Raw genomic sequence first — 24,273 nt, forward strand, 5'->3', positions numbered from 1 at the left:
GTAACCTCAAGTTTGATACAACAATCATTCATGGTACTGCCGTCCACTCACTGAGGCTAGGTTCACATATGCAGGGAAATTCTGCTTTTCTGTTCCGGCATAGAAACTGGGATTGTCAGATCTGGCATATGCTGGATACACATCGGAAAGTGCCAGGATGGATCATATTCACTACACTGTTGCACAAGCCTACATGCACACAAACGTTTGTGTTGTGGCCCTCAAAAAAAAAAAAAAAAAAAAAAGGATGGCGTCCGTATTGGCATCTGTTTTTTGCGGATCCATAGTAACAATGCCTATCCTTGTCCGCAAACGGACAAGAATAGTACATGTTCTATTTTTCTTGCGGGGCTACGGAACGGACATACGGAATCGGACAGCACACAGAGTGCTGTCCGCATCTTTTGCGGCTCCATTTAAGTGAATAAGGCTCGGATGCGGAACCAAACCACGTTTGTGTGCATGTAGGCTAAAGCTGTATTTTTTCTAGAACCTCTGCTGCACGTGTGAACCTAGCCTAAGACGCACAGTCTGTGTTGCATAAAAAAAAAAAAATTCAGTTCCATCATAAGAAAGCAAAAAGGAAAAAAATGATACCAATGACGGATCACCACATAACAGATCCTACTGACCTCAGCTTTTCATCATTGTGTACCTTATTTTACACTGGAAGAAAGCCTGCTGCACCTTTTGCCTCTATTTTGACAGATCACAGCCTAAATTCTCCCTTCCGACGTGCCAGGTTCATCTTAAACGCAGGTGCCAAAACTGCACTCAATGATCCATTCACTGTCAAAGTGGTGATATGTACAGAGGTGTGCCATGTACACAAAATAGTATACAGAAAGATTTGTACGCCGATGCAAATTATCATGTTATGGCCTCTATTCTCTAGGGGCACATTCTGCTCTTCGACTTCAACACAGGCAGCTACCCTATGGGCAGAGGGCAGGCTACTGTTGGCATATTTGCAGCTGCCAGAACAGTACGTGGAAAAGTAAAAGAAACGCACAAAAGCACAACTTCTCATAGCTAACCAATACCAAGTTACACAAGTACAATAAACGATGAGTATGACACAGAAAACCACTAAAGGACTGGTACTGCCAGACCTGCCCATTTTGCATATCTTTATGTGCTGCGGTAGTACTAGTTATGTCACACCAGCCCATATGACTTGCATAGGATAGGTTACCTGCACACGGGTGCAGGTCAACGTGCAGAAGATCTGCACAGAATTCCTTGCAGATTTCCGTATATTCCTGCACTATATCCACACTAAAATCAGCAACTTATAGTAACATAGTAACAGTTTATAAGACAGCTGTCCATCCAGTTCAGCCTGTTATCCTGCAAGCTGATCCAGAGGAAAAGGGTGAAATCTGCGGCTAAAACTACAAACATAATTGACATGCTGTGGAGTTAGAAATCCGCCCTTAAGGTCAATTTCTTTTTTGCCAACATCTTCTCTAAAGGGTAAAAATGCCATGTAGGAAACACAAGTGGTTACACACACACACTAAGGGTCCATTCACACGTCCATCGTGTGTTGCGGATCCGGAATACACCCGGCCTGCACCCCTCATAGAACTGCCTATTCTTGTCCGCAATTGTGGACAAGAATAGGACATGTTCTATTTTTTTTTGTGGAGCCGCGAACCAGAAGTTCGGGGCCGCGGCACGGAAATGCGGCTGCGGACAGCACACCGTGTGCTGTCTGCTTCTTTTCTGGCCCTATAGAGAATGAATGGGTACGCACTAGTTCCGCAAAATTGCGGAACGGATGCGGACCCATTTGCGGACGTGTGAATGGACCCTAAGAGGAATTTATCAAAGGGTTTACACCACTATTTTGGCATAACAAAAGGTCACAAATTTATGGCACATTATATTTGCGCAATAATTTTAAACTTTTCATTTCTGTGGCCACTTTTATGCCATATATGCCAGAAACTAGTGTAATTGTTAGTTCAAATCTATGCCAGCAGAGTCTTAAAGAGGAGCCGTCGCCTCTCCTGACATGTCAGTTTCAGTAAGTACTTGCATTCCCATGTAATAACTCTGGAGCATCTAGTCTTATGACTCTACATTGTACCATTCCTGTTATTTCTACTGGAAGATTATAAGCGAGTTGCCAGCAGCTTGCAGTAAAAGGTGCAGCTGGGTGTTACCCTAGGTGTGGCCCTGTACAGTCAGACACACCCACTACTGGTAACACCCAGTAGCTGCTGGCAATTGATTTATAAACTTCCTGCAGGAATAAGAATAGATGCTCCAGAATTATTACATGGGGATGCAAGCAGTTACTGAAACTGACATGCCAGGAGAAGTGACAGCTCCTCTAAAGAGGTTCAGTCTCCTCCAAAATCAGTTTCAAAACAAGTATTGCCACAAAACAATCCTTCCAAATCTTATGAAAGTCTGTGAAATGCTTCATGTTATTTTTATGCAGATTAGCTTTTTGGAGCACAGTGGGTGGAGCCACTGCATTCAGTGCACCTGGCTTCTGCTGCGCCATTGCTGCTAGCTCAGAAATCTCCCAGACACTGTCAATTGAACAGGAAGGCAAGGCTGTGGGCGGAGTTGGTAACTGTGCACCAAACGGAGCAGCCCTGCCCACAATGCACTGAAAATATTATTGGTGTAAAAATAACTAAACAGAATTTGTCAGGATTGGGGAAACAAATTCTCACAAGAAAGATAAGGTTATGCTACCAGCACCTAACCTACAGGGAGGTATTCTTATTTTGAAACCAATTTTGGATGTGACAGACACCCGGCTACTTTCACACTAGCGTTGTTTAAATCCGGCGTTCAATTCCGACACCGGAACTGCCCGTCGGATCCGGAAAAACGTGTGAAAACGGATTACATTTGAATCCTGATCAGGATTTTGATCCCAATGAAAAAATGCACTGGAAAAAACGGATCCGCCATTTATGGACTTTAACTTTTTTTTTCACATTTTTCGTGTTTGACATGCAAAAGCCGGATCCGGTTTGACTGAACACACGGCTCCCGGATCCGGCGTTAATGCAAGTCAATGGGAAAAAGGACTGATCCGGCGTTCAGTCAAAGTGTTCAGGATTTTTGGCCTGATCAGTCAAAAAGACTGAACTGAAGACATCCTGATGCATCCTGAACGGATTACTCTCTATTCAGAATGCATTAGGGTAAAACTGATCAGTTCTTTTCCGGATTTGAGCCCCTAGGACGGAACTCTGTGCCGGAAAAGAAAAACGCTAGTGTGAAAGTAAGACCTTTACAAAAAAAGGCAAGGTAGCTTAACCATTAAAATAAGCAACCATGTAACAAGTCCTTTAACCTTTCCTCATGGCTAAAAAGTCAGATGTATGGAGGAACAACATTTATTTTTAGGGCATATTGTGAAGATCAGATTAATTAACTTTAGGCTACTTTAGATACAAAGTAGCAGGATGCAATCACCCTTCTCTACAGATCACGACAACCATAATGCCTGGGGAAAAAATAGTAAGTCATTGTCACGAGACCTCACACAAAATAATAGTGCTGCTGTACAGAACTCAGCTTCTTTGTGCCGTATTCTATTTCAAGGTTGCAGGATGCTACAGAATGTTACTTTTATGATGCATACCATGGAGTCAGTGTCTCCATGGAGACTGGATGTATTAAAAAGTTTTTTTTATAGAAAATAAATATCAGTCAACTCTGATGCGAAGATTCAAGGTCTTTAATTATCGTTAAAATATCCATGCAATAGATATTCACTTCAGAGGACTAATATCTAGCAGAACAATGAACATACCGCCAGAGCGCAGTTGCCAGGCATCTCAGGAATTGGATCCTCGGGGCAGTGTGATTTGGGGTCAGGATGCAAGAGGGAGCACATCAAGAATACAGAGGAAACATGGCTGCCAAAGTGGGAATTCAAAAAGTTCCAGTAACAACAAGGACTATGTTTTGTAAGTTTGTGATTTACTGGGCAGAAAAAAAAAAATAAAGTCACCAAAAATTACCAGCTTCCCTAGTGCAGGGATATGTAGTATATTGTATACTAAACACATTTGATCTACTATACAAATTACAGTAAGGCCTAGTTCACACTTTTTTTGCGAGTGTACGGGACTTTTTTGTGTTCCATATACGGAACCATTCATTTCAATGGTTCCGCAAAAAAAAAAAAAAAAAAAAACTGAATGTAGTCGTATGCATTTCGTTTCCGTATTTCCGTTCAAAGATCGAACATGTCCTATTATTGCCCGCAAATCAGGTTCTGTGGCTCCATTCAAGTCAATGAGTCCGCAAAAAAAAAACTGAATACATACGGAAATGCATCCGTATGTCTTCCGTATCAGTTCAGTTTTTTCTAAACCATCTATTGAAAATTTAATGCCCAGTCCAATTTTTTCTATGTAATTACTGTATACTGTACATGGCATACGGAAAAACGGAAAGGAAACGGAAACATAACGGAACTCAAAAACGGACCGCAAAAAACTATAAAAGCCATACGTTCGTGTGAACTATGCCTAAGGCTACCATTTTAAAATGAAGGACAAGAATGAAGACGCTGCCACCAACCAATTGATTGCTCGAACATAAAAAAAAAAATCATCATCTCTCTCAAATGGAAGACCAATTGCCTCTTGGAGCTCATGATCCCAAATACATGCATATTTTTTTTATTTATAAGACGCATTTATAACGGAAAACAGCAGTGCATCTTATAAAGTGAATACTAATGAACACTTTCATTATGGGAGTGCTCATTAGTATGGAGGAGGCGCGAGTGTAGCACTGCTAGTGCTGGCTGTACTCACCCTTCACTGATCATCTTCTGGACGATGCGCTGTGGTCTGACTGCTTATAGCATCAGTACGCTGTGCGATGTCAGGTCACAGTTCAGTGGGGGTCCCGAAGAAGACCAGGAAGAGCACACTGATCAAAGCAGGAGACGTTAATTTACTTATTTTATGTCTGATAGAGATTAGGGGCCCGATTTGAGGACTGATGAAAAAGATTTATTCTGGTTTTCCTCCTCTAAAAAGCGAAAATACAGTATGTCCATTTCCGGATATTTACATAAGGACATGGCTTTGGGATCAAATACCAGTGAGCACGTGTCCATGTTAGAGGATCTCTATAGGTTCCCATTATAAGTCGCTTTACATGCTGCTGGCACACTTGTTGTCAGTGTATAATTTGCATGACACATGAATACACAGCCAAGGCAGCTAATTAGATACTTACATTCTCATGCTGCATGTGCTTCAGAAGCCTCAGCTCCCTGTATGCTCGTTTTGCAAAGAGTTCCGACTGAAAAGGACGGTAAAGCTTCTTGATGGCCACTTTTGTTCCCGTCCTATTGTCAATGGATGAGCTGTAACATAAACACTTGCAATTACAAATCCGGTTACGTAACCGCTGGAAGCATTTGACAAAAATTGAACTCTTTAGGCACATTCGTTTCTGCACAATTTATTATTATCATAGTACAATCATCATGGTGTACTTGGCAAATTTTCTAAAACCTGGCACCGGTTTAACACCCGCCCACACTCAGACTGTATGAGTTTGTATACAGGGAGCGCTGTCAATCACTGTGTGGGCAGGGAAGCAGGACTCACAGGCTCCAAGGCATAGAAATATTTAAGAATCCTTTACATGAAAATGCTGGCTCATAGGAAAGCACAGTATAGAGGGAAGACGCCGAGCATGCAGATCTGTATACAAGAAGTTGTGACGTCTAACATACCTTATGCTTCAATTCCTCATCCTTTGCAAGGTCTCTCCTTATTGTCATAGTCAGGGGGGAACTAACTCTCCTTAGGGAGAGAGCACCTTAAATCGGTGTGAGAAGACTTATAGGCCATACATGCTCCTCTGGAATTCTCGGAATAAAGGGATGTAAATTAATATCCAAGTCATGTCTCAAGGCTTATTTTAAGAGCTGAACGTTGACTTCTAGGATAGCTGCCTTACTTACATCTGGTGGCATTAGCAGCAGAGCTTGTTAAGAGCTCACTTGCATCCCTTCCCTCCTTATTGTCAAAGAATGGACATGTTCTTCACAGTCATAGATTGCACTCGCAGGGTCATATGTGGTCTGTGTGTGTCGCCCGCATTTCCTGGACCAACTGCAGTTCATGTGAGCCAAAGCCACATCATAGGGATCTATGAGCCACAGTTGGTCTGGGAAATGCGGCCATCACATGGAATACAGAGTTCAGACGGAACTTGCGAAAGCAGCCCAAGGTTACTTTCACACTAGCGGCAGGACGGATCCGACAGGCTGTTCACCCTGTCGGATCGGTCCTGCCGCCACTCGGTCCCCATTGACTGTAATGGGGACGGGAGGGCGGAGCTCCGGCGCAGCACGGCGAGAGGCCGCCGGACTAAAAGTACTGCATGTCTGACTTTTTAGTCCGGCAGCCTCTCACCACGCACTGCTGTGCTGCACCGGAGCTCCGCCCCCGTCCCCATTATAGTCAATGGGGACGGAACGGCGGTCCACAGCCTGTCGGATCCGTCCTGCCACTAGTGTAAAAGTACCCTTAGGCTTCATGCACACAATCGTGCAAAATGCGGAACGAATAGAACAATTCTATCCTCGTCTGTGACACGGACAAGAATAGGACAAGTTCAGCTTTTTCTTTGTGGGGCCGCGGAATAGACCTGCAAATGTGGACAGCACAACGGTGCACTATCTACATCTTTTGTGGCTCCATTGAAGTGAATGGGTCCGCAGCTGACCCGCAAAAAAATGCAACTCGGTTACGGACCCAAACCACGGTCGTGCGAGGCCTTAGGCTGAATATATATTACCATATTACAAGGAGGGCACCTGGAGCGCACACTCCTGGGCCTCCACCACAAGAAAGGAACTGAAATGCCTTAATGCTTCAGATGAAACTATAGCTTTCTGTCATAAGAGACCCAGTCTGGAATTCAGGCTCCGCATGGTTTAGCCAGCGTAACCCTGACGACAAGTTCCCTTTAAATGCATCCCTTTAGCCAATCCACAAAAATAGCTCAAATTTAGCTCAGACCATGAACTCCAATTTATGACCCAATTTTGCAACATTATCCTTAGTAGATCTCACCATTAAGGCTACTTTCACACTTGCGGCAGGACGGATCCGACAGGCTGTTCACCATGTCGGATCCGTCCTGCGGCTATTTCGCCGTGCCCGCGGACCGCCGCTCCGTCCCCATTGACTACAATGGGGACGGGGGCGGAGCTCGGGCGGAGCTCCGGCGCTGCACGGAGAAAGCCGCCGGACTAAAAAGCCTGACATGCAGTAATTTTAGTCCGGCGGCCTTTCTCCGTGCAGCGCCGTGCTGCGCCGGAGCTCCGCCCCCGTCCCCATTGTAGTCAATGGGGACGGAGCGGCGGTCCGCGGGCACGGCGAAATAGCCGCAGGACGGATCCGACATGGTGAACAGCCTGTCGGATCCGTCCTGCCGCTAGTGTGAAACTAGCCTTACACATTAGGGCCTCATGCACACAACCGTTGTGTGCATCCATGTCAGTTTCATTTTTCACAGTTTAGCGGAGGTCCCATTTATTTCTATGGAGCTGTGAAAAAAAAAAATGATAGTCCTCCGTTTTTTTTTCTCCGGGTCCGTGATCTGTGATTCCAGTCCGTCAAAAAAAATAACCTGTCCTATTCTTGTCAGTGGAAAACGGAGGATGGACCCATTCAAGTCAATGGGTCTGTCAAAAAAAAAAAACGCATGCACAACTGGTATGTCATTCGTGTCCGCGTCCCTTTTTTCCTACAAGACCGTGGTGCAATAAAAATTACACTTTTCATTAACCTTCCTTTTTTTCCCCCCGTAGACAAAATAAAAAAAAAAAAGGAAGACACAAGGAAACACAACTGAAGCAAAATCGGACACTGACCACTGAAGCCAAATCACTGACAGTGAAAAAACACTGTCGTGTGCATGAGGCCTTACAGGGCATACGCTAAAATATATATGAGCACTGAGTAGAAGCCTTACACTGAGTGCACATTCTGGAGCGCCCACTAGAGGCTTAGCGTAGGGAGTGTCAAATTCTAAGGTGGCGCCGCAGCTGAAACGGGCACAGGCTGCTGACTTCCTTACTGCGCTGAATACATCACAGTACACCCAGAAGACACACTCTGCAGAGCTACGCCAGCTGGTGTCTTCTTCCGGGAGTACTGTGATGTATTCAGTGCAGTAAGGAAGTCAGCAGCTGGCGAGCGTCCTTCCTGCACTACAAATGCGCCAATTACTAAACTGCACGGCGCAGTCGAGAGATTACACCCGCACTCAGGGACTAGCAGGAGGATGTGAATGCTGCCTGGAACTAATTTATCTGCTCATATATCTGGTTTGGTAACAGTTTTCAGACAATACCAGAATGACAGCAATATGTTCAGTACAGGGAAGATATCACTGATAGAAATAGGGATGCAGTAAATGCAGCTGAAAGTGAAAGTAAAAGCAAGTTTTACCCATGGTTAATCCCGATTTGATTTCTAACAGTGATATCTCCTGTTTATCTTGGGCTAGTGCTGTCACTTTGGTCTTGTATGAAATGCCAGCTTTCAAACCACAGGCTTTGTTTGTGCTGTTTAAACAAAAAGGCGCACCACAGGGTAATACCGTATGTAACAGGTAAATATTGGTTCCAGTACAAGGCTCACCTTAAAAAGGTTGTGCTACCTGTAGGCACAACTCGAGAAAGAGCTAGTCAGGATCTATTCCCGAATCCCGGTTGGTAGGTCTGCAGCCACGGATGAGGGTCTTCTTATTGGAGATGCCCAAAATCCGCAAGAAGATGCAAGCTTATCCAGAGCAAAGGAATTTCTAGACGGCGCAAGAAACCAACCACGGTTCAGAGGATAGTAGTAAGTTGAGGTCTTTATTGCAGATATACTATAGGCATTTCTGCAATAAAGACCTCAACTTACTACTATCATCTAAACCATGGTTGGCTTCGTGCGCCGTGGGCAATACTTTTGCTCTGGATAAGCTTTCAAACCAGACCAGGCCCATGCTTCTAGCTGCTACCATTCCAGAGACATCAGCAGCTATAGCAGCCCCCCGCCCCACCTGCCACTTCTCTTGGGCAGAACAGTTGGTTAAAGGGGGTTGTGTCAAGAAATATATGCAAACATTTTTTGATCAGCACCGAAATCTAAATATTTTTGTAATTTCATGTAATTAAAAATGTAGTGCAGCCAGTGAGCTATGCAATAAAATATATCTGTTTGTTGTTTGATCTTATTATTTTTTGTCTGTTTCACTATGCTGGTCGAACATGAGCAGCTTAAATCTTTAACTGCCACCAACCATATGTTCTGCTAGAAGGTGTGGCAGTTACAGGGAGAGAGCTGGAGCGAAAAGGACACACCCCATGGGCTGCCAGGCTAAAGATAATCTAGCTCAGCAATTGAAGCAGTGAATGTTGAAATCTCTAGATCCATATAAAGGTACAGAGCTGGTTCTAGCTTTGTTGGAAAGGTATTGCCATGTACTATATGATGCGTGATTGAAACACCTGAAGTCGATTCGCATAAAACATTGTTCGTTAGAATACTGTACAGAGCGAGCGACCCGTACAGTATTAGAATGTATTGGCTCCTATGAGCCGAAGTTATTACTTTGTGAAATTAATTTCTACTGTTAAGAACCTTTTACCGAACTCAATTTCGGTTCCAAGTGGTACATTGGAACCAAACCAAAGATCGGTGAAAGGTCTTTAACGAGTGTGAACAAAGCCCAAGGAAAAAAAAAAAAAAAAAAAACTCAGGACAGGTGCCACGCTGCTCTTCATATAGCAATGTCTGACTTTACTTCCAAGACCACCATAAAATAATAATGTAAGTGAAACTACCTCATAGCACAATGGTGATTATCCAAGGCTACCTGCCATTATTTGGCAGGGGCACCAACTCCAGGCTACACTGACATTTTTTGTTTTGTTTTTCAACAATGTGACCTTTTACTATGCGATTCATCTCTGAAATCCCTGTTGCTTCTCCATATCATTTAGAAACATAAGCCCTGAGTATGGCTGCCATTAAAAGGCAATCAGTGAATAGATGAGAGGTTCATGCTAGGCAAGCCATCTGGTAGTAAGTCCCGCATATGCTCCTGTTACTTCCAGAACACCTGCAAGTCATGCGTAATATGCATCCTAGTATTTCTCAATCGTCGCTGTGCCAGCCTGGTAACAAGAGAGAAGGCATGCAGATAGAATGGTAAGAAGGAGCATACAGAAGAAGGCATGATCGCTTATATTTTACACAGTAATGGCTCCAGAAATGACCAGCTAGTTCGCAGTACAGTTCTTCACACTCCATTGTTTTCAGATGTGCCAAACATTCCTGTCCTTCCGTGCTGTCCCCAAGACACAGCTCAGGGACCAAGCCAACACCATGGATATGCACATCAGGCTGAATGTAAACAAAGGGGGGATTTATCAAATTGGTGTAAAGTAGTATTTTTTACAGCTGCTTTGCAAAATAAACAGTGGAATCTGATTGGTTGTTATGGGCAACTAAACCGGTTCTACTTTACACCAGTTTGATAAATATCCCCAAAGAATGGGGAGTTTTGACAAAAAAAAAAAAAAAAAAAAAAAAAAAAGCTGTTGAATCACAACAGACTGGAAAAGCAGAATGACTAATTTGAGTCTTAAAGGGGTTGTCCAGTTTTAGGAGGAAACCAGAGAACACACGGTGCACTGCTGAGGCCAGTGATTGGCTGCAGAGGTCACATCTTCAAGGCTGCATCCAGGTAAACAGATCCCAGCCAGGAGAATGGAAGCAGTGGCCTGGGATCTTTTACACAAGTAATGATCACTTTTTTATTGCAGGCTGATTCCCTGGGTTGTCCAGTTTCAGGAAGAAACTGGACAACCCCTTTAAAGAGCAGGATCAATCCTACCAACGTGGCTGCTAGGCACTTATTTGCCCTGTAAAAAGTGGCTGTGGCTTTCAAGGGAAAAATAAAATACATTCTTTAGGCAAATTAAGGCTTCAGTGCTCTCTTGGAGCATCTCAACTTTCCAGTGCTGGCCACACCACTTAGTGCACTGTAGCCCTCATTTACATAAAGAATTTAGGGTACTTTCACACTAGCGCCACGGACCTCCGGCAGGCTGTTCCATCGGGTTAACAGCCTGTCGGATCTGTCCTGGCACTAGTGACAGTGTTTCCCCGGACTGCCCCTCCGTCCCCGCGGAGGCACGGCAGCGCAGGGCGAGAGGCTGCCAGAATAAATGTCGGACATGCCGTAATTTTATTCCGGCAGCTTCTCGCCGTGCACCTGCCGGAACTCCGCCCCCATTATAGTTAACAGGGACGGAGCAGCAGTCCAGGGGCACACGGTCACTAGCGGCAGGACGGATCCGACAGGCTGTTCACCCGACAGAACAGCCTGTCAGAGGTCCATGCCGCTAGTGTGAAAGTAGCCTTAGGGCAAGTGAGTGACACGCTCCAGACTCAGAGTGCAGCTCCTGTCCTGAACTTCCAGCATTGCATATCATTATATTGATTTATGATGCTATGTAACCCTTACAGTTCTGGAATGTATTGGATAACACTGACAGCATTATATCAGTGTTATCCAATACATTCCAGAACTCTAAGGCCCTTTTCACACAGGCGAGTTTTCCGCGCGTGTGCAATGCGTGACGCGAACGCATTGCACCTGCACTGAATCCGGACCCGTTCATTTCTATGGGGCTGTGCACATAAGCGGGGATTTTCACGCATCACTTGTGCATTGCGTGAAAATCGCAGCATGCTCTATATTGTGTGTTTTCCATGCAACGCAGGCCCCATAGAAGTGAATGGGGCTGCGTGAAAAATTGCAAGCATCCGCAAGCGAGTGCGGATGCGGTGCGATTTTCACGCATGGTTGCTTAGATGACAGTCTATTCACTGTATTATTTTCCCTTATAACATGGTTATAAAAGGAAAATAATAGCATTCTTTAATACAGAATGCGTAGTAGGAGGTCAATTGAGGGTTAATAAATAAGAGATAACTCGCCTCCTCCTCTTGATCGCGTAGCAGCCGGTCTCTTCTTACTTCTTTAATCATGAGCTGCCGGCTAAAGGACCTGTGGTGACGTCACATCACATGGTACATCACTGTGATTGGACCATATGATGAGCTCAGTGACGTCACCACAGGTCCTATGACAGGTCCTGAAGAAAGACCAGGAGACTGGCAGCTACGCGATCAATTTGATTGAGGAGAGTTAATTTTTTTATTATTTTTTAACACTCAATTGACCTTGTACTAAGCATTCTGTATTAAAGAATGCTATTATCTTCCCTTACAACCATGTTATAAGGGAAAATAATTACATCTACACAACACCGAACCCATACCTGAACTTCAGTGAAGAGGTTCGGGTCTGGGTACCACATTCAGTTTATCACGCGTGTGCAAAAACGCATTGCAAAAACTGAACAACAGAACGCAATCGCAGTCAAAACTGACTGCAATTGGGTACCTACTCGCGCGGGTTTGCAGCAATGCACCCGGGACGCATCCGGACCCAATCCGGCCACGCTCGTCTGCAAGGGGCCTAAGGGTTACATAGCATCATAAATCAATAAAATGCTATGCGACCCCGGCAGTGCTGGAAGTTCAGTACGGGAGCTGTGCTGCGAGTCCAGAGTGTGACACCCGCTCGTCTGAAAGCGGCCTAGAGTAGTATGGCATGACAATATGATGAACCTCCAATAATTTGAGCTGTTTGGGACAGAGTTGCCAACTCCTGGACAGATGCGATCATCTGACTAATACAACCACTTCTAGTTTACATATTAAAACTAAATCATGTCAACATCAAATCTAATGCACAAAGAGGGGCAGATTTGTCAAAACTGATGCAAAGGAAAATTGGCTTAGTTGCCCATAGCAACCAACCTAATTCCACCTTTTTATTTTTCAGAGCTTCTTTAGAAAATGAAAGGTGGAATCTAATTGGTTGCTATGGGAAACCAAGCCATATTTCCTTTATACATCTCCCCCAGTCATCATTGGTACGCACAAAACAGGTTATCCGGTGATCAGTACAATTTAAGTGTTCTTCTTTCCAGGATGGTGGCCATGGGTAACGACTACATTTTGCTCGCACTAGTTTTCATGCATGAGGTCCACTGTGAGCATAGATCCAAAGACTAGCTAGAACCCTAAACTCTTGCCAACTTTCAAGCATAAAACGCTCCTGTTTCGGCTGATTTGCAGCTTTCATGACAGAGATGCACAAGTATCAGGCGGCAGATCTTCCTGTGATGTACTGCCGATAATCAATACAACTGAGAAAGGGAAGAATAAGTGAGGTAACCATCACTCCTACATTCACCTTGCTTTGGCCTGTGTAATAGGTCGATACAAACAAGCACCAATGGACGTGTTCATTGTGTTGCCTCTTTCATCATTACTCGTTCTGCTCGAATATCGGGCAGTCTAATTACTAATAGGGCCTTAAAGCTGGCCAGATGGAGGCAGTCGGCCATCTCTCCTGACCCCTCCATGCACATCTGAACGAAAAGAGGAGAAAAACATTGCCACTGGCTTATCTCCTGAGAACAAAAGGAGACAGCAGGTGATATACAGTCCTGATCAAAAGTTTAAGACCACTTGAAAAAGGGCAAAAAAATCATATTTAGCATGACTGGATCTTAACAAGGTTCCAAGTAGAGCTTCAACATGCAACAAGAAGAAATGGGTGTGAGACAACAAATTTTTTGAGCATTCAATTGAAAATAACGATTAAACTGAAACAGGCTGTTTTTCAGCTGATCCAAATTTTAGGACCACATGCCTTTAAAAGGCCAAATCTGTGTAAAGATGTGGATTCAATGTAATTTTCTGTCAGGTAGTCACACGTTGTGATGGCAAAGGCAAAAAAAACTCTCCCTTTTTGAACGTGGTCGGGTTGTTGAACTGCATAAGCAGGGTCCCTTACAGCGCGCCATCGCTGCTGAGGTGGGAAGCAGTAAGACAGTCATTTGGAATTTATTATATGGTGATGAGGGTTATGGAACAAAAAAGTCAAGAAGACCCCAAAAAATTTCATCAGCACTGAGCCGGAGGATCGGCTGTCCGTCAAGACACTGGATGATTCTCGACCCAAACAAAGGCCCTTACTAGTGCTGACTGCAGCCCCATAACCATCAGACGGCATCTGAGACTGAAGGGCTTCAAAAACAAAAAAAAAACGTCTTCAAAGACCTCGTCTCCTTGAACGCCACAGAACTGCTCGTTACCAACGTTACTGGCATGACAAGCAGATCCCACCCGAGATGTTTTCTACGTGCCACAGTGGAGGGGGCGCCATAATGGTCTGGGGTACTTTTTCCTTCAGTGGAACAATGGAGCTTCAGGAAGTGCAGGGGCATCAAAGGGCCGCTGGCTATGTCCAGATGTTGCAGAGAGCATTCCTCATGACTGAGGGCCCTCGTCTGTGTGGTAACGACTGGGTTTTTCAACAGGACAACGCTACAGTACACAATGCCCGCAGGACAAGGGACTTTTTCCAGGAGAATACCATCCTTCTTTTGGCCCATCCTGGGTGTTCCCCTGATCTAAAGCCAATTGAGAACCTTTGGGGATGGATGGCAAAAGGAAGTTTACAAAAATGGAGAAATGGAGAAAATGTTCCCACTCACGTCATGGAAACGCATGCATCAAGCATGCCGAAACACATTTTTTAAGTGATAAACAATAACAGCGGAGCTACTCATTACTGAGTTCATGTTTGGAAGTTGGATTTCTGGTTTAGTTTTTTTGGGAGGTGTGGTCCTAAACTTTTGATTCAGTTTATTCGTTGTTTTCATAAAATGAAATGCTCAAATTTTTTTTTGTCTCACTCCCATTTCTTCTTGTTGCATGTTGAAGCTCTACTTGGAACCTTGTTAAGATCCAGCCAGGCTAAATATGATTTTTTGCCCTTTTTCAAGTGGTCTTAAACTTTTGATCAGGACTGTACCACTACCCAAACCTCATCTCCTCCAACATCTGCCACTGGGGATAGTCGAGAGGCCACATACACATCAAATGTTTGTCTGGACCATCTAACATCCATGGCCAGCTTAACAGTCCAGTCCCAAGACAGCAAAGACCACTCCTTTCACAGTCTCCCACAACACCCCTTCTAACTGGAATGGACTCAAATCAAGCCAGACCCTGGGACATGTGCCAGAACCATGTTGCCTGCATCAGATCCTAATTTTCTATCCAGATTATGTTTTCCCTCTAAAGGAGACTTGGAATCTCTGGCCACTGTCCATACTGTTAGCCACAGTACTTCACTCCCTTGTCCACCTGAGCAGTGCCTTGTAGGCCAAGTTCACTTCTGCAGCGCCTTGTAGGCCAAGTTCACTTCTGCAGCAGAGGTTCTGGTAGGAGCTGCCATTGCAGATTCTGGCCAAAATAAAATAGGTCAAAATAAGCCTGCATGCATTTCTGTTTCTATACCAAGGCAGAAAGAAGTGTGCAGGTAAACCTAGCCTTATCTGTCCAGAGGGAACACTTTAGATTTAGACATCAAGGATGACTCACTGATCATCTTGTCACTGATGTTAGCATGGACATAGACGTGTGAATAAGGCCCATGGATGGTTCACATGTTACAGAAAATTGGCATATCGCGAAGATATGTCATGGCTTAGAAGCACAACACAAACTTCTAGAAAACTGTGCCTATGAAATACAGAGGGGGGTTTAGATATATAACACATACACACAGTAAAAACTAGAAAGTACCAGAAACGTGAGAACGGTTTAGGAGGAGAGAATCCTGCCCACAAAGCTACGAGACTGATCCGTGGTAAGGCTGCTGCAACCTCCTCTAATCCCAGACATCAGTTCAGTGCTGTACAGGGGAAGAGGGAAACTACAGCTATGTAACTGTATAAACTTCCAAGGAGCTGCGATGTAGCCATGTACTAAAGCTTTAGGCTACCTGCACCCGGGTAAACATGCAGAAGATCTGCACATATTTATGTGCGTTTCCCACCAAAAACCACGTGCAATACTTGTGGTTTTTGCTGTGGATTGGATGCAGTTTTGCCATAGGTCTCACCCTTGCAATGAAAAAGGTGAAATTCACACAATTGACATGCTGTGGATTTCTAATTCCACACGGCGGGTCAATTTCCACAGGGAGTGAAAAAGCCAAGTGTGCATACATGGGATTAGTCTAAACACTTTGCTGTACTGTGTTACGTTACAGTTTTTATGCACAGGAATCCACGTGGAAAAACCATGTGTAAAAGGTAGCCTTAGGGGGGGTCTTTAAACGTAGCTTAAAAATCCAACCTCCCTTGGGGACCTGAGCATGCGATCTTCAGATCGCTTCTGCCTTACATTGCAATACTATTGCAATGTATGGCAAAACTAGATTTTTGTACTCACCATAAAATCAGTTTCTCTTCCGTTTATTGAGGGACACAGGCATTGACCATGGGTATAGATGTTGCAGCTAGGAGGCGTACACAAAGTGTAAGCTCCTCCCTCTTCAGCTATATCCGTTCCTGCAGGGACCAAGCTAAATCAGTTTAGTGCAAAAGTAGTAGGAGAAGCCTGACATAAGCAAATCACATTATGTGCGAACCAGAACCACACAAGCCCGAAAAGGCCCAGAAACAAAAAAACTGGGTGGGAGCTGTGTCTTCCAATGAACAGAAGAGAAACTGATTTTACGGCGAGTACAAAAATCTAGTTGTTTTCTCATCCGTCTCATTGGGGGATACAGGCATTGACCATGGGACCTTCCAGAGCAGTCCCTGAGGGTGGGCTTAACTACAACCCGCCTGCCAATCAGATAACCAATGTTTGCAAAACTCTACGCCCCAAAGAAGCGTCAGAAGATGCAAAAGGTGTGCAACTTGTAAAACCAGGTCGCTGTCTTGCACACCTGAAGGACCAAAGCCCCATGATGCCTCACCCAAGAGGCTCCCACTGGGGACCGGTCCTTAACGTGGTACGTTTCCACAATAGCCAAATGAATCCATCTGGAAATGGAAGTCTTTGACACTGCTAGACCTCATCTCGGCCCCTCTGGAATCACAAACAGGGAATCCGTCGACCTGAAAGATGCCATCTGGGACAGATAGATACGCACTGAATGCACGAGATCCAGAGTATGGAGGAGACGGGTCCGGACAAAATGAAGGAAGAATAATCTCATTTAGATGGAATGTCGACACCACCTTCGGCAAGAAGGACTGCACAGGGCAAAGGACCACCTTAGCCTGATGGAGGATCAGGAAGGGCGACCAACATGACAGAGCCGTGAGTTCCAACACTCTACAGATAGAAGTAATTGCACCCAAAAAAAGCCACCTTATAAGACAGGAAGCGCAGCAACACCTGCTGCAAAGGCTCAAACGGAGAAGATTAGAGAGCGTTAGGCACTAGATTAAGATCCGACGGAGGATGGAAAAGGGGCGCAGCATGCACCACCCCCTGCAGAAAAGTCAGAACCGACGAAAGCAAAGCTAAATTTTGCTGAAAAAGAATGGAGAGAGCCGACACTTGCCCTTTGAGATGTCCAAAAAATAAAAAAAATGGAGACAGCACGTCCAAAAAGGTGAGTTTTAATTCCAGATGGCATCTGGAATTAAAACTCACCTTTTTGGACGTGCTGTCTCCATTTTTTTTATTTTCTGGACATCTACAAGTTGTTAATATTGGGGGGGCCTTTTACCACCTCCCTTGGAGACGAGCACCTGCAACATTTTTTCTTAGGAGTGCTGTCCACCCATGTTTTTTCTACTTGCCCTTTGAGGGAGCTGAGAGCCAGCCCCAAGTCCATGCCCGACTGCAGGAAAGCCAAAAGTCGCGGCAAAGAAAAATGAATGGGAGACAGCTGTCTCCACTCGCACCAACTAAAGTAGGACTTCAAATACGGTGGTAGATTCTGGAAGACGACGGCTTCCTGGCATGAATCATAGTCTGGACCACTGCATCTGAAAAACCCCGAGCCTCAAGTACGACGGCTTCAACAGCCATGCCGTTAAATGTAGCGACCCTAAATTCGGGTGGAAGATCAGCCCCTGCGACAGCAAGTCTTCCCGAAGAGGAAGACGCCAAGGTTCGTCGGTGAGAAGTGCGACTAGGGATGCGTGCCACACCCTGAGCGGCCACGATAATGACAGGTAGTCCGTCGGACCTGATCTTACTGAGAAGCCGTGGAATGAGCTGAAGAGGCAGGAACACGTAAGGAAACGTGAACCGACTCCACGGGATCACCAGTGCATCGCATGCCAGGGTCCCTGTACTGTGCGACAAAGTCTTTTCGACTTTGTTGTTGAAGCGTGAGGACATGAGAGCCACACCGGCTGACCCCACCTGTCACAGATGTCTCAAAAGACCAGCGGGTGAAGATCCCATTCGCCGGGATCGAGACACTCCCGGTTTAGAAAGTCTGCGATCCAGTTGTCTACGCCTGGAATGTGAACTGCCGATAGCGCTTCTCCGCCCAGTTGTCCTAAGTCTTCTGCCCCCCCTGGCTGCAGCCGTATCACCACCTTTGGTGTGCGGCCCATTAGTGAGGGACGCTACATCAGAAACAGAGGGGACTTTCGCTGGGGCGGCCATGGTGATGCGCTTGCTGGCAGGAGACAGAGGTTTTTACAGGGACCTCTAGTCCTCCTTTTCTTCTAGAAAGCGGGAACAAGCAGGGGGTTTGGGTGACCCCCTGGTCTCCCATCTCCTGGGTGGGAGTGCAGGCAGTTTTTACCCGGACTGCCTGAAGCTTCCCGCTAGAAACCCCCCCCCCCCCCCCCCCAAAAAAAATACCCACACAATTAGTAAATCAGCAGACCTGCAATGTAGGAAGGTCTGCCTCCTACAGACACCAAGCTAAAACAGATTAGCTTGGTCCCTACAGGGATATAGCTGAAAAGGGAGGATCTTACACTTTGTGTCTGCCTCCTGGTCAATGCCCGTGTCCCCCAATGAGACGGGTGAGAAATAGATTCGCTATGTACTTATGGAGCCTGCCACCTGTAGGCCTACATAAGAACTTCAGCTGTGTTAGCATGGGTTTCTTCCGAGACCCAGGCTATTGCAGAAAACAAACCGCCCCCTTGCCCTCCACGTGGGGGAGCCATTTGGGCCCTGGGATCGCAGCGCTCCGAGGTAATGCCACTTTTGATGCTGTGGTCACAATTAACCATGGCATCCGAGGGGTCAGATGTTTGCGGTGTTATTGCTGATCATAGACATTAGCTCCGGGTGTCTGCTGTTAAAAACAGTAGAAAACCCACTTGCTCACAGGCGCCATCTTTAAGGACCCGACATCCACCATACCAATATGCAGTGGTCAGAAGAGAGCTTATATAGGTCATCAATCTCAGATCAGCAGTGATTCGACTCCCTGCACCCACACTGATTAGCAGTTTGAAGGGGTAATTGAGCTCATGCGAGCGCCGCTTCCTCTTTAAAATTACCTGAGTGCGGTCTCCTTTGCAGCAGTGGTAGATTGCGCACATTTTGGGAGGTACTGAATGGAAGCTTCCACCTATATAACAATCATATGACCTTTTATTAGTCAAATAGTGAAAGAAAATGTGATAAAACCAAAGATCGGTGGTCTTCTAGGACTAAAGCAACTGCACGCTAATAATTAAGGTTTCATGTGTCCCTTATTTTAGTACGTACGTGTTGATTTTCTGACATATCTCCGGCAACTGCTTCAGTATATAAAAGCTAGCGGTGTGTTCTTCTCACCATCATCAGAAAGTGAGCATATGGTGAAATAAAACCATAGTGCATGTGGGCTGGAGAACGGATTTATCTACTGCCTAGGTTCTTGATCGCCATCTTGATGCAGTACATTCTAAGCTGAGTAGGGGTACTTGGATTAGGAATGTAGAGAAACACTGATCTAATGCATCTGTGACTCGTATGTTCATGCACAGAAAGAAATATTTTGGCAAAGGTGTTGTCTGGGACTTTAATACTGTAGGCTCTTGGCACCCGCACCAATAATCTGTTTGAAGTAGTACATTAATGTACTATATAGATGGTCCTTCATCAGAATGGGCACCATGGGGAAGATTTATCAAGACTCATCAGAAATCAGGCGCATCCTACATAACACATAGGGGGTCATTTATCAAACAGAAAAACGCCTAACTTAGGCGTATTTCTGGCGCAGATTGTGGTGCTGAGGTCCTTTGCGCCGCAATCTGCGACTTCTCCTCGCTCACGCCAGGAATAAAAAATTAGGTGTGGTGTGGATAGGGAAGGGGACGGCCTGGGAGACCAGTCTTATTTACCATTTTCTACGCCCGGTTTAGGATCCACCTAAGTTATGTAGAGACCGGCACCTCTTCATAACTTCAGCGGATCCACTGCCATCCGGATCCGTTTTGTATCTTTTACACATTTTTAACGTTCTGCGCATGCGCAGACCGGAAGGACGGATCCGGCATTCCGTATTTTGAATGCCGGATCTGGCACTAATACATTCCTATAGGGAAAAATCCAGCATTCAGGCAAGTCTTCAGTTTTTTTTGCCGGAGATAAAACGGTAGCATGCTACGGTTTTATCTTTTGCCTGATCAGTCAAAGACTGAACTAAAGACATCCTGAACGTATTACTCTCCATTCAGAATGCGTGGGGATATGCCTGATCAGTTCTTTTCCGGTATTGAGCCCCTGTGACTGAACTCTATGCCGGAAATGAAAAACGCTAGTGTGAAAGTATCCTAAAATATTACATTTACATCCCCCCTTTCCCAATTTTACATATAAAATATATGAATAAATAAATAAACATATTACATAGAGCTGTGTCCGAAAAGTACAAACTATTAAAAAAATATCTCCTATGCGGGGAGTGCCGGATCCGTCCTTCTGGCCTGTGCAGTCCGGTAAAAATGTGAAAAAAGACACAAGACGGATCCATCTGTACGCATGACAAGTGGAGAGACTGAGCTGTCCTTGCAATGCATTTGTGAGACGGATCCGCATCGAGAGCAGTCTCACAAATGCTTTCAGTCAGTGGCAGATCGGCAGATCCGGCGGGCAGTTCCAACAACGGAACTGCTCGCCAGACCACACTGCCGCAAGTGTGAAAGTAGCCCAAGAGAAAAAAAACATCAGGGCGATTGTTAGGGTGGGTTCACATCAAAAACATGCTAAACTGATGCCATGGAGTTCCATTGTAAAAAAAAAAAAAAAAAAAAAAAAAAAAAAAACTTACACTTTTTTTTACCGGACTGTGCAGGATACAAGAACGTGGTGTGCTGCATATTTTTTTTTCAAAGCGGAGACCTAAATTTGATGTGCACCCATCCTTAGGCCTCATGCACGCGGCTGTTGTCCGGCCGTTCCATGCATCGGGGACTGCAATTCAACTTGAATAGGTCCGTGGTATGTCCGCACCACGAAAGAAAATGACATGTTATATATTTTTTTGCAGTGTGGAACCACGGAAACAAACACCAGGGAAGCACTCCGTAGTGCTTCCGGTGTTCTATTCCGTGCCTCCGTTCCGCATCTCCGGAATTGCAGACCCATTTAAGTAGATGGGTCCGCATCCATGCTGGGAGCACAAGGCCGGCGGCCGTGGATTTCCGACCCGCCGTTTGCAGGCCACAATACGGCTACAGCCGCCCAAAGGCTGTGTGCATGAGGACTTAGATAAGGAAAGCCTTCATTATCCTGCAGTCACATTTGCGGGTGGCAGCCTCTCCCTTTCTCTTAAACTGCCAGGGTTGGAGTTAGGGCTCATGCACACAAACCTATTTTTCTCCGCATCTGCATTTTTTGTGGGTCGGATGCGGACCCTTTCACTTCAATGGAGCTGCAAAAGAAGTGGACACATCCGAACATCCATTCTGCGGCCCCTCAAAAATATAGAACGTGTCCTATTCTTGCCCGTATTACAGACAAGGATAGTACTGTTCCGTTATCCGGTATCCGTATTTTGTGGATCTGCAATTTGCAGACTGCAAAACAGGCTATAGTTGTGTGCATGAACCCTTAATGCCAATCCCGACAGTGAGAGCAGGGTACCAGCTGTAAAGGGTCCTTTACAAGGACCGAGAACCTGGCAGATAATCGCTAAAAAGCATTCATAGGAGGAAAGCCTGTTAGCAATTATCAGGCGGCCATTTAAACAGTGAGTCTGCATGGGGACGATAGTGATAGCTCCTTCCCATACTGTGGAGGAGATCGCTGCATGTAAATGTGAAGGTGTCCACTACTGAGGATTGTCGGGAAGGAACGCTGACTTCCCAACAATCACCTGCTGTGTCGTCTCATCTTAAGGGACCTTTAAATACAGCCGGTACCAACAAGTGACGGCAGGGGGACCGAGCCATCAGTGTGCCTAATATGGCTGCATGCAGGGAGGGAAACTGAAGACCGTGCTAGGCAGAGGCCCTTGCCGATTTGGGTAATCATACATGCACATGACCATTTGCTTCAGCCCGCAAGACATGGATACCGGCAGGGCGCATGCTGCCATTTCTTTTTTCCAACTCCTGTGGAAACGTCCTATTATTGTCCGCAAAATGGAGAAGAATAGGACACGTTCCATCTTTTCTGTGGGGCAGCACATGGGTGGCACCATCAAGGAGGCCAAGTGAGGCAATCGCCTCAGGCAGCACCAGGTAGGGGCAAGAGGGAGGCATCAGAAGGGCCATGGGCAATGAGCGCTTTAATTGGGGGGGGGGGGGGGGGCAACGTTTCAGTTTTCACTTCAGGCAGCAAACCTATATCCAATCCACAAAAATCGTGTACGGTAGTGAGCATGGTGTCTGAAACTTTTCATTATCCAGGACTGAGAAACTGAACCCCTGAGTGACAGCTGTAGCGGCTCCTAGATGGCCGTTATAGGACTCGCTCAAAGGAGAAGGGAATGCTTGTGAAGCAGCTGAATGCAAAGCACGCTTGACAGGTGAAGCTCCGCCCCTAGTGCACTTGCAGGAGCAACATCTGCCAGAATTCAAGGTTAGTTTCTGTATTGGGTGGCCCGGCCTGTAGTCCGTGAGGCCAGACCTGAATAATTCTCAGGAGTCCGGGGCCGCCTACATGACTCTTCTCTAATAATTTCCATACAGCATGTGCTGCATTACATGGCATGTTTAGAAAGCTATGCCCGCGTCGGATGATGATATAGCGGGCGGACATCTAGTAATGGGTGCAGTCAAGGATGCATCTAACCAAGAACTCATTACTGATTGCACAATGAGGATCCACCTATGTCGGTGATGGCTTACCTCCGGCACTCCAGGGGTGGTAAACTACAACTCCCAAGAGGCACACTTGCTTGGTTGTTTTCAGAACTCCATAGAAATGAAAGGAGCATGCTGGGAGTGATAGTTTCCCCACAGCTGGAGTGCCGCCGGAAGTTAGCCATCACTGCCCTATGACATACAGGCACACATTGTACTGGCGGACCTTCAGAACCTCCCAATACTTTGTACTAGCTGACGGCTGAACGCCAAAGGTGACACAGACTACCATGGTAACACCAACTATACCCGCAACCAGGTGTTCAGCAAATAAACAGCCCCCAGGCTGAGAAATCTGATACCTGTGCACCAGGACGGTGACGGGCACCGGCAGACTCAGCTCAAGGAAATGAACCACCATTACCTGCATTTACAAGGAGTCCAACTCCACCCTAACAGACGCTATGCAGTCACCGCAGGAGCCTAACTGGTGGACAGCCAAGAGGAAATCCTAATGTCAGATTCTGGGTAATGGAGCCACAAGTGCACTTAAGGAAAAAACAATGTCATCAGCCTTAATGCATGCTGACTGCAATCCGAAGCCAGTGCTTGGTGGTGCTCCCAGCAGTGACACAGCCCAACATGGAGCTCCCCTTTAAGAAGATACAGTGCAGGCAGCCCCAATCTCCCCAGTTCCTCTAACTTTCCAGGAAGCCCCATGTGACTTCTGCACTCACCACACAGTGCCATAGGCTCCGGAGCCCACAGGCAGCAGGTCCCGGTAGCGCTCCTTCACCTCCCACATCGTCTTGTTGACCTCCTGGCGGTAGAAGCCCTTCTTGGGCAGCGGCAGGGACATGGCTCCCGAGCTGGCTGGGGTGTCAGGCAGCAGTGTGTTGTCAGCTCAGTGGCGGCTCTGGTCTCCTGAGAGAGCGCGCGTCATGCAGCCGCATACATACACCATGAATGACTGGCCGCCCCCTCCTCGGTGTGGGCTGCCTCCTCTCTGCCCGCAGTCCTGTGCGGGAAGTGCGCCCTGTGCACAGCGCCCAGCTTTGTTGTCCCCAGTCACGTGACCCGTGCACCGCGGCGCT

General features: G+C 46.0%; 1 protein-coding gene across 1 annotated transcript in view; it reads right to left on the reverse strand.

Annotated features, from left to right (window-relative positions):
* MAPK12 (mitogen-activated protein kinase 12) overlaps positions 1 to 24,273 on the reverse strand; it is a 79,007-nt gene extending 54,734 nt beyond the window's left edge. The window contains exons 1-2 of the mRNA XM_044280253.1: positions 23,917 to 24,273; positions 5,233 to 5,362 (exon numbers count right to left, since the gene is read on the reverse strand). Coding sequence (XP_044136188.1) covers positions 5,233 to 5,362; positions 23,917 to 24,038 — 252 coding nt within the window. The 5' untranslated portion in view covers positions 24,039 to 24,273. The remainder of the gene's footprint in view (positions 1 to 5,232; positions 5,363 to 23,916) is intronic.

This window comes from Bufo gargarizans, chromosome 2, assembly GCF_014858855.1.
Source record: "Bufo gargarizans isolate SCDJY-AF-19 chromosome 2, ASM1485885v1, whole genome shotgun sequence".
Classification (NCBI taxonomy): Eukaryota; Metazoa; Chordata; class Amphibia; order Anura; family Bufonidae; genus Bufo; species Bufo gargarizans.